The 14,268-nt window shown below is 34.8% G+C and overlaps 1 protein-coding gene across 2 annotated transcripts in view; it reads left to right on the forward strand.

Annotated features, from left to right (window-relative positions):
- The window catches only part of CENPK (centromere protein K), a 34,026-nt gene extending 25,617 nt beyond the window's left edge, over nucleotides 1-8,409 (forward strand). For both annotated transcript variants that reach the window (XM_043971353.1, XM_043971361.1), the window contains exons 6-10: nucleotides 700-782; nucleotides 879-977; nucleotides 1,336-1,465; nucleotides 3,597-3,647; nucleotides 7,355-8,409. In XM_043971353.1, coding sequence (XP_043827288.1) covers nucleotides 700-782; nucleotides 879-977; nucleotides 1,336-1,465; nucleotides 3,597-3,647; nucleotides 7,355-7,513 — 522 coding nt within the window. In that variant the 3' untranslated portion in view covers nucleotides 7,514-8,409. The remainder of the gene's footprint in view (nucleotides 1-699; nucleotides 783-878; nucleotides 978-1,335; nucleotides 1,466-3,596; nucleotides 3,648-7,354) is intronic.
- Nucleotides 8,410-14,268: the final 5,859 nt, after the last annotated feature.

Genomic DNA, 14,268 nt, shown 5'->3' on the forward strand with positions numbered 1-14,268 from the left:
AACTTAGTTTCATTATGAAATTTTAACTTGCAGAATTATCTTAACTCTAAACAGTTTTAATTGTGTACATTAAACATCATCTCATCTGCTTCTTCTAGAGGTTTTAAAGCAGTGGTCTTGTCCTCATAGATAGCTGCTGCTTAGTGCTAAAAAGTTACTTCTAGGTTATGTAAGGGCAGACAATGAGATGATACATTACATATTTGTCGTGAAGTCCCATATTCCAGAACTAGAATATTTAGCCTGGAATTTGACTATATAAAATATAGATATCTGCTTTACCAAGTCAGTATCAAAAGACATTCAACAGATTTATTTTCTTTCACTTAGTATTGTTTTCTAAACTGGAATGTCAGACCAGACTATAAGTTGAGAACAGTTCTCATCACTCAGAAGACTAATGGTGAAACATGTCTCTCTCTTCTCAATAGAAAGAGGTGTGAGGCAATGTTGCCAGATATGGCCAGTGTGTTAAATTGTTTTTCTTAACTGTACTTTGTTACATGAGAGGTCTCTTTTGGGGGTATTTAGGGGAGTCATTGAGAAGTAACTGAAATGTTTAAAAAGTACATTAATTTAAAAGTATTTAAAAATTACATCAAACAAAAATGAGTGTATAAAAGATAATTCCAAAGGGCATTAAAAGAATATTAAAAATTTAACAACTTAAATATTCTTATGGGTCTTTTTGTATTATAGTTGCAAAAATTAGACCATGATCTTGGAGCATTGCTGTCCATGGTTCAGGCAAAGAATGAGCAACTACAGGAAGACTTAAGAAGGTATATATCGTATTGTTCATACATTGTGAAATTAATGGCAAATGAAAGGATAGAATATACCTGATCTTTCTTTTCTAAATATTACTTTCTTTGAAGAGAACAAGGATGGTTGGATGAGCAAGAACAGCTAGTAGCAGCTCTCAGTGAAATATGTAAGAAACTAAAAAATCAAGCGATACCAATTTCTGAGAAAAGGTATTTATACTATGCTGTTAGGTTTTGTAAGTGAGCTAGTATTATAAATTTATTTGTGTTGCATGAAATAAAAATATTGGGAGATTGTGTCAGGAGTTATGAATGTAGTCTTGATTCCTGCCATTGAATAATTGTTTAAATTATTTGGTAAATTGATTTCTCTATACTATTTTAAGGATTTGTTAAATTGGGAACATTTGTTCTTTTTACCTAGATATTGGGCTAGAACTAATTAAATGTATGTGAAACATATCAAAATCCTTTTACAAAGCTTGAGACACACAAAGAAGGTAGCATTTTACTATGTTTTTTAGAGATTGTGCTTTACCATCTCATTTGTTCTATTAATATTTGTTAGAATTTTTCTTGAACTGAAAATGAAAATGACTAAAATAAGAAGACATAGAGAGAAACTCTTGACCTCTTTGGGTGAGTTTCTAGATAAGCATTTTCCTCTCCCTGAAGAAAATGAAAATAAGAAGAGAAAAGTAAGTTTTAGATTTTTGAGGGGATTTTTCTTTTAAGAAATTATTTATCAAATGCCTACTTAGTGTATCATTTTACCTTATTTTCCCTTCCAGTTCTGATCTTCTATTATGTTCCTTTGCCTCCTTCCTTTTCCTTTCCCATAAATTCCTTTTTGACCCTCATACAATAGAAATGGAAAGAAAATCTTCCCCTAACTGTTTTTATTGCCTGTTGATCTGTAGTATCATAAATGATAATTGAGGCTTTTATTTATCATCATTACTCCACTTCAGTTAGCAAGCATTTAATAACTGATTACTATACATAAAGCACTGTGTGAGGGACACAAAGAAAGGCAAAAATACGGTCTCTTCCCTCAAAGGGCTCACCTACTTATGGAGGAGATAACATTAAAATAACTACATACATAAACAAGATATATACAGAGTAAAAGGAAGGGTATCTCAAAGGAAAGGCACCAAAAACCAAGAGATAAGGGCCTGGAAGGGCCCTCTGTGGAAGGTGAGATTTGAACTGAATTGTGAAGGAAGCAAGGAGGTGAAGGAATTGGAGCTTTCTGGATATGGGAGACAGCTGATGCTTCTGCACAGAGATGGGAGATAGAATGTTCTGTAAGGAGCAGCAGGTAGGTCAATGTAGCTGGAGCATAGAGTGCAGGAAGGGCAGAAAGTATGAGAAGATTAGAAAAGTAGGAAAGGAATGGGTTGTGAAGGGTTCTACATGCCAAACATGGTCTTATATTTAACCCTGAAGGTCATGGTGAACCACTAGTTTATTGAATTGGGGGGAAAGGTAGGAGGTGATGTTGGGGGCAGGGGGGAGAAACAAAACATGGTCAGCTGAGTAAAGGATAGAATTGAGTGGGAGAGACTTGAGACAGGGAGACAAATCAGAAGTTTTTTTTACAGTAAAAAGCATGACCTGATGCAGCAGAATAGTGACTGTGGAGAAAAGTTTATACACGAGAAGGGTTGTGAAGGTATAAGATTGGAGTGGAATGGAGTTTGACATCAAAGTTGCAAACCTGTGTTCCTTGGAGGAGGAGGATATTCGTGTGTGTGTGTGTGTGTGTGTGTGTGTGTGTGTGTGTGTGTGTGTGTGTGTGTGTGTGTTTGCGGGGCAATGAGGGTTAAGTGACTTGCCCAGGGTCACACAGCTAGTGTCAAGTGTCTGAGGCCGGATTTGAACTCAGGTTCTCCTGAATCCAGGGCCAATGCTTTATCTACTGCACCACCTAGCTGCCCCCAGGAGGATGATATTCTTGACAGTATTAGGAAAGATGGGAAGAAAAGACAGTTTGTGAGGGAAAATTAAGGTTTGCTTTATACATGTATTTGAGATGCTTGTGGGCCAGTTCATAATGTGAAATTGGAACTCAGCAGGGAGATTAGGGCTAGACATAAGATTTTAAATATTTCCTCACCACTTTACTTTTTGATTCACCACCTACTCACTGATTTCTCCCTCTGATTCTAATCTTCCTTAACGTTCCCATAACTACTTATTTCAGCCTCTCCAGTAACAAGTCCCTTTTTTACATTCAGTAGCTACTACCCCCATTTAAACTATTCCAAATGGATATTACAGATACATACCGTGTTAGAATTCTACCATCTACTGACTCCATTTATTCAAACGTTTTTCACAAAACCTTATCACCACATATAGACTGACTTACCTTCTTCTGACAGATTACCTATAAACTCCTTTTCTCTTGTTATGTGCCATGACTCCTCCCTTTAATAGTACATATTTACTGAATTTTGTCTTGCCCTGTTGCACCATTATTTCTGTGAATATGATCAATTCACTAAATAAAACTGTTACTTTTGTAAAAATGTGTACTTTGAGTTGGTGTTGAGTTGGTAATTTTTTGGCTTTAAAATCCCATTTTTTATTTCGGTGTTAAATATGGTAGATACTTGTCTTTGCAGTTCTTTAAAATGATTAATTTGTTGAAACTTTGTAATCTAAATTATTATATTATGGTAGTTATGAAATATGACTTGAAAAAATATTTAATTTTTCTGTAGCCAGTGGTAGTCCTTTTAGAAACTATATTTATAGAACTTTTTATTGACCTTTTCTTTTTCAAATATTCCTTTTCCAAATATTCTTTGTACCCCATAGAGAGAGTGTCAGCCAAATGCACGACTAATGACAATGCATGAAATTCTAGAGGTAAGTGTTTCATGAATTTACAATTTTTATTCATCTTGCTGTTTTTTAATCTTATTTTTTAAATAATGATCTTCAATAAAAATTAAACTATAAAGAACATAAATTGATGTGTTTTAAGAGAAGCCCCCAGCCTTTTATAGAAAGAAGTTTTAATCATTGTGATAAATAAAAATTGATCTATGCTTTAGAAACACATTTTTTCTGAGGCTTGATTTCCCCCAGGCTAGGAGTTCACCAACCACTTGCAGTCCTAGTCCCAATATTTATTGACAGGGAAGCTTTCACCTCCATTCCCAACCTGGACAGATTCATCCCTCTTAAGTAGCCTTCTGGCCCCTGCATTCTCAGGGGCTTACTGTATTGGTGCCATATCACTTTAGCTCCACTCCATTTCAGAACTGCTGAGTTCCAGTGATATGCCAGCTCAACTTTCCCAGTAGGAAGGTCTCTACATGTGGTACCACACCTTGCACATTCTATTTCTTACTATTTAAAATACTTGACATAAGCTTTCCTAAATATATGTAGTTGAACTTCAACCCTAAATTTGTCTCTGACTTTCTGTGTTGTGTATAATTGAAAATAATAGCAAACGTAATTTTTGAAAATGATTAAAATTAACATTTGGGGTCCATTTTGCACTCTTTTTAATTAAAAAGATGTAGAAGTACTACATTCTAATGGGATACTTTGACAAAATATCATTAACTTAAGATTTACATGGTGAAACCCTATATAGTCAGAGTGGGTTTTGGTTTGGATATGGGATTATTTTGGGGGGTTAGAGTTGCCAGCTCCCTCAAAGATAAATTTAGGATTGTGAATTCTTTCCATAAAGTGGCAAGAATTCATACAGGGGGAAAAAAAACCCTAAGTAAAACCAGACTCTGGCTGTCTGTCTGTCTCTTTCTCTTTCATGATGCAAGAGCTGAGGAATTATAACTTTCTCATATTAAGATTTTAGCTTCCTAGTCTTGCTGACATTGTTATGTTTTCTTTTAAAGTAGAGACCAAATTTATGCTTTATTCAGACCCCAAATATAATTTTGCATATTTAATAGTATCTTGATATGATCCTTAATAAAATTGAACAAAAATTAAAAACAAAATATGCGATCTATAAAGGGCATATAAAAATACTATGTGGTAGTGCTAAGTTTAGACAATTCATGTGCTTATATTTTAACTGGAAAATTCAAGAATCAAATGTCTAAAAGTTCTTTAAGTTTAAAAAGTAAATTATTTCATAAAATCCTATTAAATGTAATTTTAGGAATCAAGAATGAAACCCGGTTTCTATTGTTTTATTTCTTAGTTTGGATATTTTCAAATAACTCATAAATACAATAACTCCTTTAAAAAGCAAAATACATGAAAAAAATTTGGGGGATGTGTGAAAGCCTCAAACATTTATTGTCCCAATTAAAATTAAAAAAAAAAACAACCCACCAACCTCTCATTTTTGCTTTGATTTCCCCTCCCTCCCTCCCTCCCTCCACTGGAGTATGGTCAATTATAGGGTCACTTGGAATATAAACATTTAAATAATGTTAACTATAAAAATGGATTCTTCATGTCTAACAGCATTCTGGGTGACGTATAGAATGTCGAATTAGAAGCTATTCCTGCACTACAGACACATCCTACCAACAGTGAAATAATACATACTATAGTAAGGTGGCAAAAATAAAACTTGTAATATATCTTAAAATGAGAGCCCTCTCACTTTTAACTCTTTCTGGCATTTACTACAAGCACTGGTCTAAGGTTGATTCTTTTTTTTTTTTCCTTTTCTTTTTAGTGAGGCAATTGGGGTTAAGTGACTTGCCCAGGGTCACACAGCTAGTAAGTGTGTGTTAAGTGTCTGAGGCCAGATTTGAACTCAGGTACTCCTGACTCCAGGGCCAGTGCTCTATCCACTGCGCCACCTAGCTGCCCCAGGTTGATTCTTTTTAAAAATTAAATGATTTTCATTGTATTAGAAAATTATTTTAAATTAAATGATTTAAATTGTATTAGAAAATCAAGTACAAAATACCTTAAAATAGAGATTTCTATTAGTTCTGTATTATGATTTATTCAGAAATCAAACTAGAGAATTCTTCACAATAGGTTCAGCTTAGCCTATTTTGTACTCCATTGTTGATGACGAACCTCTACTAGAAATTGTTTTATCTACTTTCATGATATTTTGTATTTTATTTCTTATATGTATGTTTTTCTCCCCCCAAAGAATTCAAGCCTCTCAAAGGTTCATTTTTGTCTCTGTATTCTCAGTGTCAAGCAGTGTGTCTGGCACATAGTGGGTGCTTAACAAATGCTTGCTGAGTGAAAGAATGAATTCAGATGGCCGAGGAGGGCGAGATAACTATTTCAATGTTGAGACAATTATATTCTTAGGATAGATTTCAAACTTTCTATGGTAGAATGCTTACTTACTCTTCATTTCTCACAGTGACTAAGTTTTCCAGATGAGTAACCTAAATATTTTTATTCATTATTAATATATAATTAATTATTAATAATTGAAATTATTATTAATAGACTCAGGTTTAGTATTCATGAACTCCTAACTTTATAGCCCTAACTAATAATAATTGTTCTTATTAATAAAGTAATTAGCTATTTACAAAGAACTTTCTTTATAAGAATCTTGTGTGGTAGATAACAAAATCCCCTCTTTACAGATAAGAAACATGAGTTACTAAAAATTGTTTACTGGATGTCAACCACTAAGTGGTAGTCAGGTGGTCTTCTGACTTAACGTTCTTTTCACTATATCATGCCAATTCTCTTATGAATATTATTGATGAGGGAGACAAGATATCAAAGATGAGAAGGGAATATAGTCTTCCAAGCATAGAAATTGATTAGAATTCAAATTTTGAGATTGTTCCATTTCCTTGAGAGCATATTATGTCATTTTCCACCAAAGTTCTACTCTAGTGCTTTATTCTGCCTTGGATGTGATCTTGTATTATTCATAACATTGGCAGCTGAACTTAAGTACTCTGGCAGGTACCAATAACTGATTTTGTATTGGTTGTTCAAGGAATAGCTTAGTTCATATTGGAGAGGATACCTTGTACCTATTGGTGGGCTACATCAGTTTATGAAAGATCTGTATCTTAGATTGTAGAGGGGATTTTAGCCTGTATCAGAAGAGGGATTACCCACACCAAGGATGTTTGGGGTCTTTTAAGTATTAAATAATAATACTGAGTAATGATTTAGCAGTGTTTACCCTGAGAAAAGTAAGAGTCTTAAATACCATATGCCTAATTTTGTTTGGCATTTAATTTTGTGGGGGTTTTTTTGCGGGGTTGTTTTTGAGTTTGACAGTGATTCCACTGATTGTAGGGATTGTAACTGCATTGTTATACTGGAGTCTTTAAAACTGGTGCACATCCAAGCAAAGGAAACCAGAAAGATGGGTGTTTCATGGATTAAAATTATAATTTAGTTAATTATACAAGGAGAATTTGAAAAAATGAAGTGAACAAATAAATTTAAAATCTACTGTAGTATATTTGGTCTTTAAAAACAACAAATTATTTGAATTGGGAAATTAGAATTATAGTTTAAACAGCCCTTTAGAAAGATGATCAGTTTTCTTTGAAAGATCTGAAATGTTTATTTTTTTAAGGGTTTGAAACCTTTCCATAAATATAAATATAAAACATGTTTTGGTTAATTTCTCTTTCTAGCTTCTTATAAATAGCCTACTTCATTCTCCACATGATCCATATGTAAAAATTAATGACTCCTTTTGGCCACCTTATATTGAACTGCTGCTGCGTAGTGGAATTGCATTTAGACATCAAGATGATCCAAGCCGAATACGATTAGAAGCATTTCATCGGTAAAAATGATGTATGTACTTTCTTAGATTTGGTACCCAAACATTAAAGGAAGTCCAGGTATACATTTGGATGATGAACATTGTTTCCACCAAAGTTTAATCTTTCATTTTTTACTGATTTTCCAATTACATATTCCTTTCTCATTTAGTCAGTGTTGGAATATTGCAAAATATTTTTATGGCACCTTTTCTTTAGCATTTTGTTTCATACAAAGCTTAACTTGGATGCTTTAGAGAATTGTAATTCAGGTGATGAATTAGACACTTTTGTTATAACAAGGCATAGAAGTTGTGTTGATGTTGTAGTTTAAAAGTTAATAGATTTTGAAAAAAGTAAACTAAAATTATTTTCATTTTTAACAATTTATATGTAAAGTTATTGAAAATTAAAATATTAAAGACTGGATAAAGTGATTAGATAATGTATAATAAGAACGTATATTTAAATGCTAAATTATATTGGAAATTAAACTTTGTGATTGTCTTTATTGAAAATTTCATCCATATGATCATACTTAAAAGTAATCAGTGAATTATATAACTCCAGAAATTAGGTCTTCAGAATATTTTTAGAAACTTTTACATTTTTTTCTCCCTTGTACCTTTCCTCCCCCATACTGGGAAAAAAAAGAAAACCAAAACTCTTGTGACAAATATGCAAATCCCATATTAGTCCTCTCAAAGAATGTTTGCATCATTCAGTGTCTTGATTTCATCACCTCTTTGTCAGGAGGTGGGCTAAATATGCTTTGGAATTGTGGCACATCATTGAGTTAATCATAATTCTCAAGTTTTTCAAAGTTATTTTTCTCAGCAATGTTGTTGTTGTTTTAAAAAATGATTCTTCTGCTAAGTCATTCCCCAATTGAGAAATGGTCAAAGGATATGAACAGGCAGTTTTCTGATAAAGAAACCAAAGCTATCTATTCCCATATGAAAAAATGCTCTAAATCTCTAATGATTAGAGAGATGCAAATTAAAACAACTCTGAGGTACCACCTGACACCTATCAGATTGGCTAAAATGACAAAAAAGGAAAATAATAAATGTTGGAGAAGCTGTGGAAAAATTGGAATACTAATGCATTGTTGGTGGAGCTGTGAACTGATCCAACCATTCTGGAGAGCAATTTGGAATTATGCCCAAAGGGCGATAAAGCTGTGCATACGCTTTGACCCAGCAATACCACTTTTAGGTCTTTTGCCCAAAGAAATCATGGAAAGGGGAAAAGGACCCACATGTACAAAAATATTTATAGCTGCTCTTTATGTGGTGGGTTGGGAGGGAGAAAAATCTGAAATTGGAAAGCTTGTATAAAAAAAAGTTGAGAACTATCTTTACATGTAACGGGGAAAAAATAAAATACTTTATTAATTTTTTAAAAATTGTTTCTTCTGGTTCTGCTCATTTCATTCTCTTTCAGGTCATACAGGTTTTCCCAGGTTTCTCTGAAGCGGCCCCCTTCATTTCTTAGATGGCACAGTAGTATTCTATTACAGTCATATAACATAATCTGGTCAGCCATTCCCTAGTAAATTGGCATCCTCTTTATTTCACATTCTTTGCTATTACAAAAACTTGCTTTAAATATTTTTGTACATATGCATTCTTTTTCTCTTTGACTTCTTTGGGTAATAGATCTAGTATTTTCTTTAAGACTTTTAATCTCTAGATGAATTTCATTATTTTTTCTAGCTTGTTAAAGTATTATGGTTTGATTAGTATGGCACTGAATAAGTAAATTAATTTAGGTAGTATTGTCAGTTTTGGTACATTGGAACACTTTATCTTACCCGTGAGCAATTAATATTTTTCTACTTATTTAGGCCAGTATATATTTTTATAAAGATTGTTTTGTAGAAGACTATGGAATGCATATAATTTTGGCTTTTGGTTTTAGAAAGATAGTACTTGCAATACTAAGGAAAGGTGTATTTATTCTTATACTTCCTGGTGTTTTATTTTAAATTTCTTTAAAAAATTATTTTTGTTCCATTTTAACAGGCATTTATCCTCTCTCTTTTCTACCTCTTCCTATAATGGGGGGCAGTTGGGGAGAGAAAAAACCCTACAACAGACACACATAGTTAAGTAAAACAAATGTGAACATTGGCCTTGTCCAAAAATGCATGCCTCAGCATATCTAATCCATCACTTCTCGGTCTGGAAGAAAGCAGCGTTCTAATTAGTCCTCTAAGAGTCGTGGTTGATCATTGTATTGATTAGAATTCGTAAATCCTTCAAAATTGTTCTTTTTAATGATATTGCTATAGTATAAATTGGTCTCTTGGTTCTGCCTACTTCACTCTGCATTAGTTCGGAATGTGGTTCAGGTGGTTTCCATTGCCCTTACCCCTTCCTCACTCACATAGACCTCTATCTGTGTGGCCCTGCCACCCTATTACATAAGATAATAAGTTCTCTGACCCTTTTCCTCCTCTTTTCTTCCCTGATGTATATTGAACTTCACCCTTTTTTTAATATCCTTAAAACATAACAAAAAGTCGTTCCCAACTCTACATCTTATTTGTCTCTCTATATGACCCCTCCTGGGTATGCTTTTATTATGTCCACTCCTCATGAGAATGCAAATACTTCATTCTTATAGCCTTTTCTGATGATTTACTTGTAGTCGCATTATTAGGTGGGCATCCAGCTCATAAAAGTGCTTTATCCTTTTTTTAATTTAGTCATTCTTCAGTAATTTGCTCTGGATAACTCAGCATTGTCGGCTTAACTCAGAGCTCTGGGGCTGAGTCTGGGGCTCAGTCCCTTTGGAAACAACTCATCCCTTTTCCTTATGCTACTGTCCTGGGAGGGATGACTGAGTCCATTATCTACTTTAGGTGACTCCACATTTAGGACTGTATGCATTGAGTCCATGCTTTTTGCCTCTTTGGTAGACACTGCTGGTCTGGGCCTAGAGCAGAATCTATGTTTAATTTAGTGCTTAGGCTGCTGGCCCCAACTCAGAACTCTGGACAGAGGAGCAGTGAGCCCAGCCCATCCGTGTCCCATAGTTCCTGCTCTGGTTACTTGACTCAAGATCAAATTTGTGATCTGGGACTTGAATGACAACCTATTATAATCTCCTATTTCTCACTTTTCAATCTCATTCTTTCTAGATCTTTGTTAGAGGAATTGTTGGGGGAAGGTGGTGCTCTACTTCTCCACCATCGTGGCTGGTCTTCAGATTGTTTCTTTATCCATTGTAAATTTCAACCCAATCTCCTCTACAAAATACCATTCATAATTTCCAGCCTTAGCGCTAAAGAGAAAACCTGCAAGGCAACTCATTCCTTTTTTGAATAGCTCTTATTGTTAGTAAGGTTTTTCCTGACATCAGACCTAAATGTGCCTCTTTCTTTCTACCTTCCAGTCACTATTCCTCATTCTTACCTCTGGAGCCAAGCAGAACAAGTGTAACTCCTCATCCATAAGACAGCCCTTTAATACTTGAAAGCAGTTATAATGTCTCTCCCTCCTTCCACTGCCCCAAGTTTCCTCTTCTCTAGACTAAACATTCCAAGTTCTTTCAGCTGTTCCTTATATGGCTTGAATATGGTCGGTAGGAACCCAGCATTTCAGTGAGTCTTATCAGTATCTTCTCCACTGGGCAGCCTTCTATAGAAAAGAGTACCAGACTTAGGCTCTGATCCCATCTCTGACATCTACTAGTTATGTGATCACGGACGAGTCTTTTCATTTATTTGAAACTCTGTTTCCTTATCTGTAAAGAAATTTATACTTGCACTGTTCACCTCAGGGTTATCAGAAAAGCGTAAGCTTTAAATCATTCTGTCAATCATCAAGCAATTATTAAGTACCTCATGTGTGTCAGGCACTGTGCCAGGTACTAGGTGTACAAAGAATGAAACAATTTCATTCATTCTAATGGAGGACATAAGTATATATTCAGGGGGCAGCTAGGTGGTACAGTAGATCAGGCACCAGCCCTTGATTCAGGAGGACCTGAGTTCAAATGTGGCCTCAGATACTTGACACTTACTAGCTGTGTGACCTTGGGCAAGTCACTTAACCCTCATTGCCCCGAAAAAACAACAATAAAGTATATATGCAAACTATGTATAAATGCAGAATAAATATAAAGAAATTGAGTAAATGCAAAGTATTTTAATACAAGGTTGTTTTTAAGGGAGAGATTCAATGGGGGGGGGGGTCATGAAAGACTTCATATATAAGATGGTGTTTGAGTTGTATTTTGAAGGGAAAGATGGAGTCTGTGAGGCAGAAATGAGTTGGGGAATGCATTTAAGGCATAGGGGATGGCCAGTGCAAAGCTATTCAATTTGATTGGTTATTTAAAAGGATATAAAAATATAAAAGCTACACAAAATAACAGGTTAGTAGATAGGGATAGGAATATAATTCCAAACTCTTGATCATAAGTAGATTATTATTTGCATGGCTCTATTATGCTTATAGTGCATTTTTTCTTTTTTTCTTGTAAATTGTTTTATTGATATTCTTTACCTTTTTTTTTTTTTTTTTTGCAGGGCAATGGGGGTTAAGTGACTTGCCCAGGGTCACACAGCTAGTAAGTGTCAAGTGTCTGAGGTCGGATTTGAATTCGAGTACTCCTGAATCCAGGGCTTTGTGCTTTATTCACTGCGCCACCTAGCTGCCCATATTCTTTACTTTTTTAAAAAATGTCAGGGCAGCTAGGTGGCGCAGTGAATAAAGCACAAGGCTCTGGATTCAGGAGGACCTGAGTTCAAATCTGACCTCAGACACTTGACACTTACTAGCTGTGTGACCCTGGGCAAGTCATTTAACCCCAATTGCCTCACACACCAAAAAAAAGTCATGTCATTTCCCTGTGACTTAATTTCCCCTCCCCCAATAAAACCCTCCCTTCTAACAAGTATAGTTGAGCAAAACAAATCAAAGAAATCAGACTCAGAAAAGAAAGTCCTCATCACCAAAGTCCTTAGTACTATCAATTGGTTCTGCATCAGAAACAAATAAGAATTTATCAATGGAAATGACATTAAAGAAAATGCATTGTCATCGTCTTTGCCACAGTACCTTAAGGACTATTAATCCTTTCCATCCAACTTATAGCTGAAATTTCCTTATGTGTGTTATCTTCTCCTGCTAGAATGTGAGTTCTCTGAGAAGTGTTTGGCTCTTCTCTTTGTATCCCTAATGGCTTAGCACAGTACTTTGCATGTGGTACTTAACAAATGCTATTGCATTCATTCACATGGGCCATGGGTGAAAGTGTGTACCTTATTCTATGCCTATGTAGGAACTATGTCTATGTGGAAACTCCTACCAAGTGGTAGAAGGCATGATTTACTGTCAGTCCTCTGATGCCACAACCAATTCTCTATTATTTTTATTTCAGAGAAGCTGTAAATATTTTGAGAATATTCAAAATTTGGTTTCTCTGGTATACTACATACTTATGTAGTGCTTAGCTATTTGAAGAAATGTTTCATTATGATAAAATAATAAAGACTGACTTTTTAAAATATGCATAATTCTTGTAGGACTATGCAGAGGATAATGTCTTTTTTTGAACCCCAAACTATATCCTCTATTACATAAAAGACAATCTATAAATATTAAATGAATTTAAATTCCATATGTTCTGCATGTCCATAGTCAATTCTGAGGCAATTTGAATTAAAATTTGATTTGTCACTCAGTTTTTAAAAAGTATTTTCTTTCTTCAGTTCATTCTTGCCTATCTCCTAGTCATGAACCCCAGTCCCTTATGCCAAATTTATATGGCAGAACTGGTAGGATCCATATAGCAAAGTGAAGTAAGGACCATCTATGTTAAGCCAATAAAAAACATGGTCTGAGGAATACTTCATGTTGTCTCTTTGTGATAGCGTCTAACATAAAAAGAATAGAAAAGAAATGCATTAACCTGCCCAAAATAATTTTATCTTGAACACCTATCCAATTCCAACTCTGGCTTTTTGCTGTTTTTGCTGTTATACTATTCAACTGGAATAACTTTCCAATTCCTCTCAGCCACAGCAGTTACTCTCCCCTTTCAAAACTCCTAAAATCCCACATCCTTTTTTTAAGCCAAATGTGATCAATTAGGTTGTCAATGGGTACTGACACAACTAACTCCCAAGCACAACTAACTCCCTCTTCACTCAGCTCTGGTCTACATAGCACAACCATAATTGTTTAAAAGAGAATTAAAATTTTTTTGGTATAAATTTAAAAGGACAGTCCTTCCCCTCATGGAGTTTACAATGGGGATAAGAAGAAAGATACCATAACAGTTATACAGTGTGCTGTGTTAGTTCAGAGGAGGGATTACTTCAAGGTCGGGGATCTCGGGCCTTCACCAGTCATCCTGATTTTTGTCTTGCCACTGGACTTTGATGATTCTGGAAGAGAGAGCTTTTAACTTATTCTTTATAAAAGAGGATTCAATTTGCATATTCTTTGTTTTCTTGAGACTTTTATATCCATTCTCCTAACATCTGTTATTTTGTTTGTTTTTCTTTTTGATGGAGCAATTGGGGTTAAGTGACTTACCCAGGGTCACACAGCTAGAAAGTGTCAAGTGTCTGAGGTTGGATTTGAACTCAGGTCCTCCTGAATGCAGGGCCGGTGCTCTATCCACTGCGCCATCTAGCTGCCCCAATATCTGTTCTTTTATTACGTCTTCTGCACTTAGAACAATTTTCCTGTTCTACATCACCCAAATGAGTTGCCTACTTTCACTTCCCCAGAGTTCAATGACTAACTTTAATGTACTCAGTA

This window comes from Dromiciops gliroides, chromosome 1 (assembly GCF_019393635.1).
Source record: "Dromiciops gliroides isolate mDroGli1 chromosome 1, mDroGli1.pri, whole genome shotgun sequence".
Taxonomy (NCBI): Eukaryota; Metazoa; Chordata; class Mammalia; order Microbiotheria; family Microbiotheriidae; genus Dromiciops; species Dromiciops gliroides.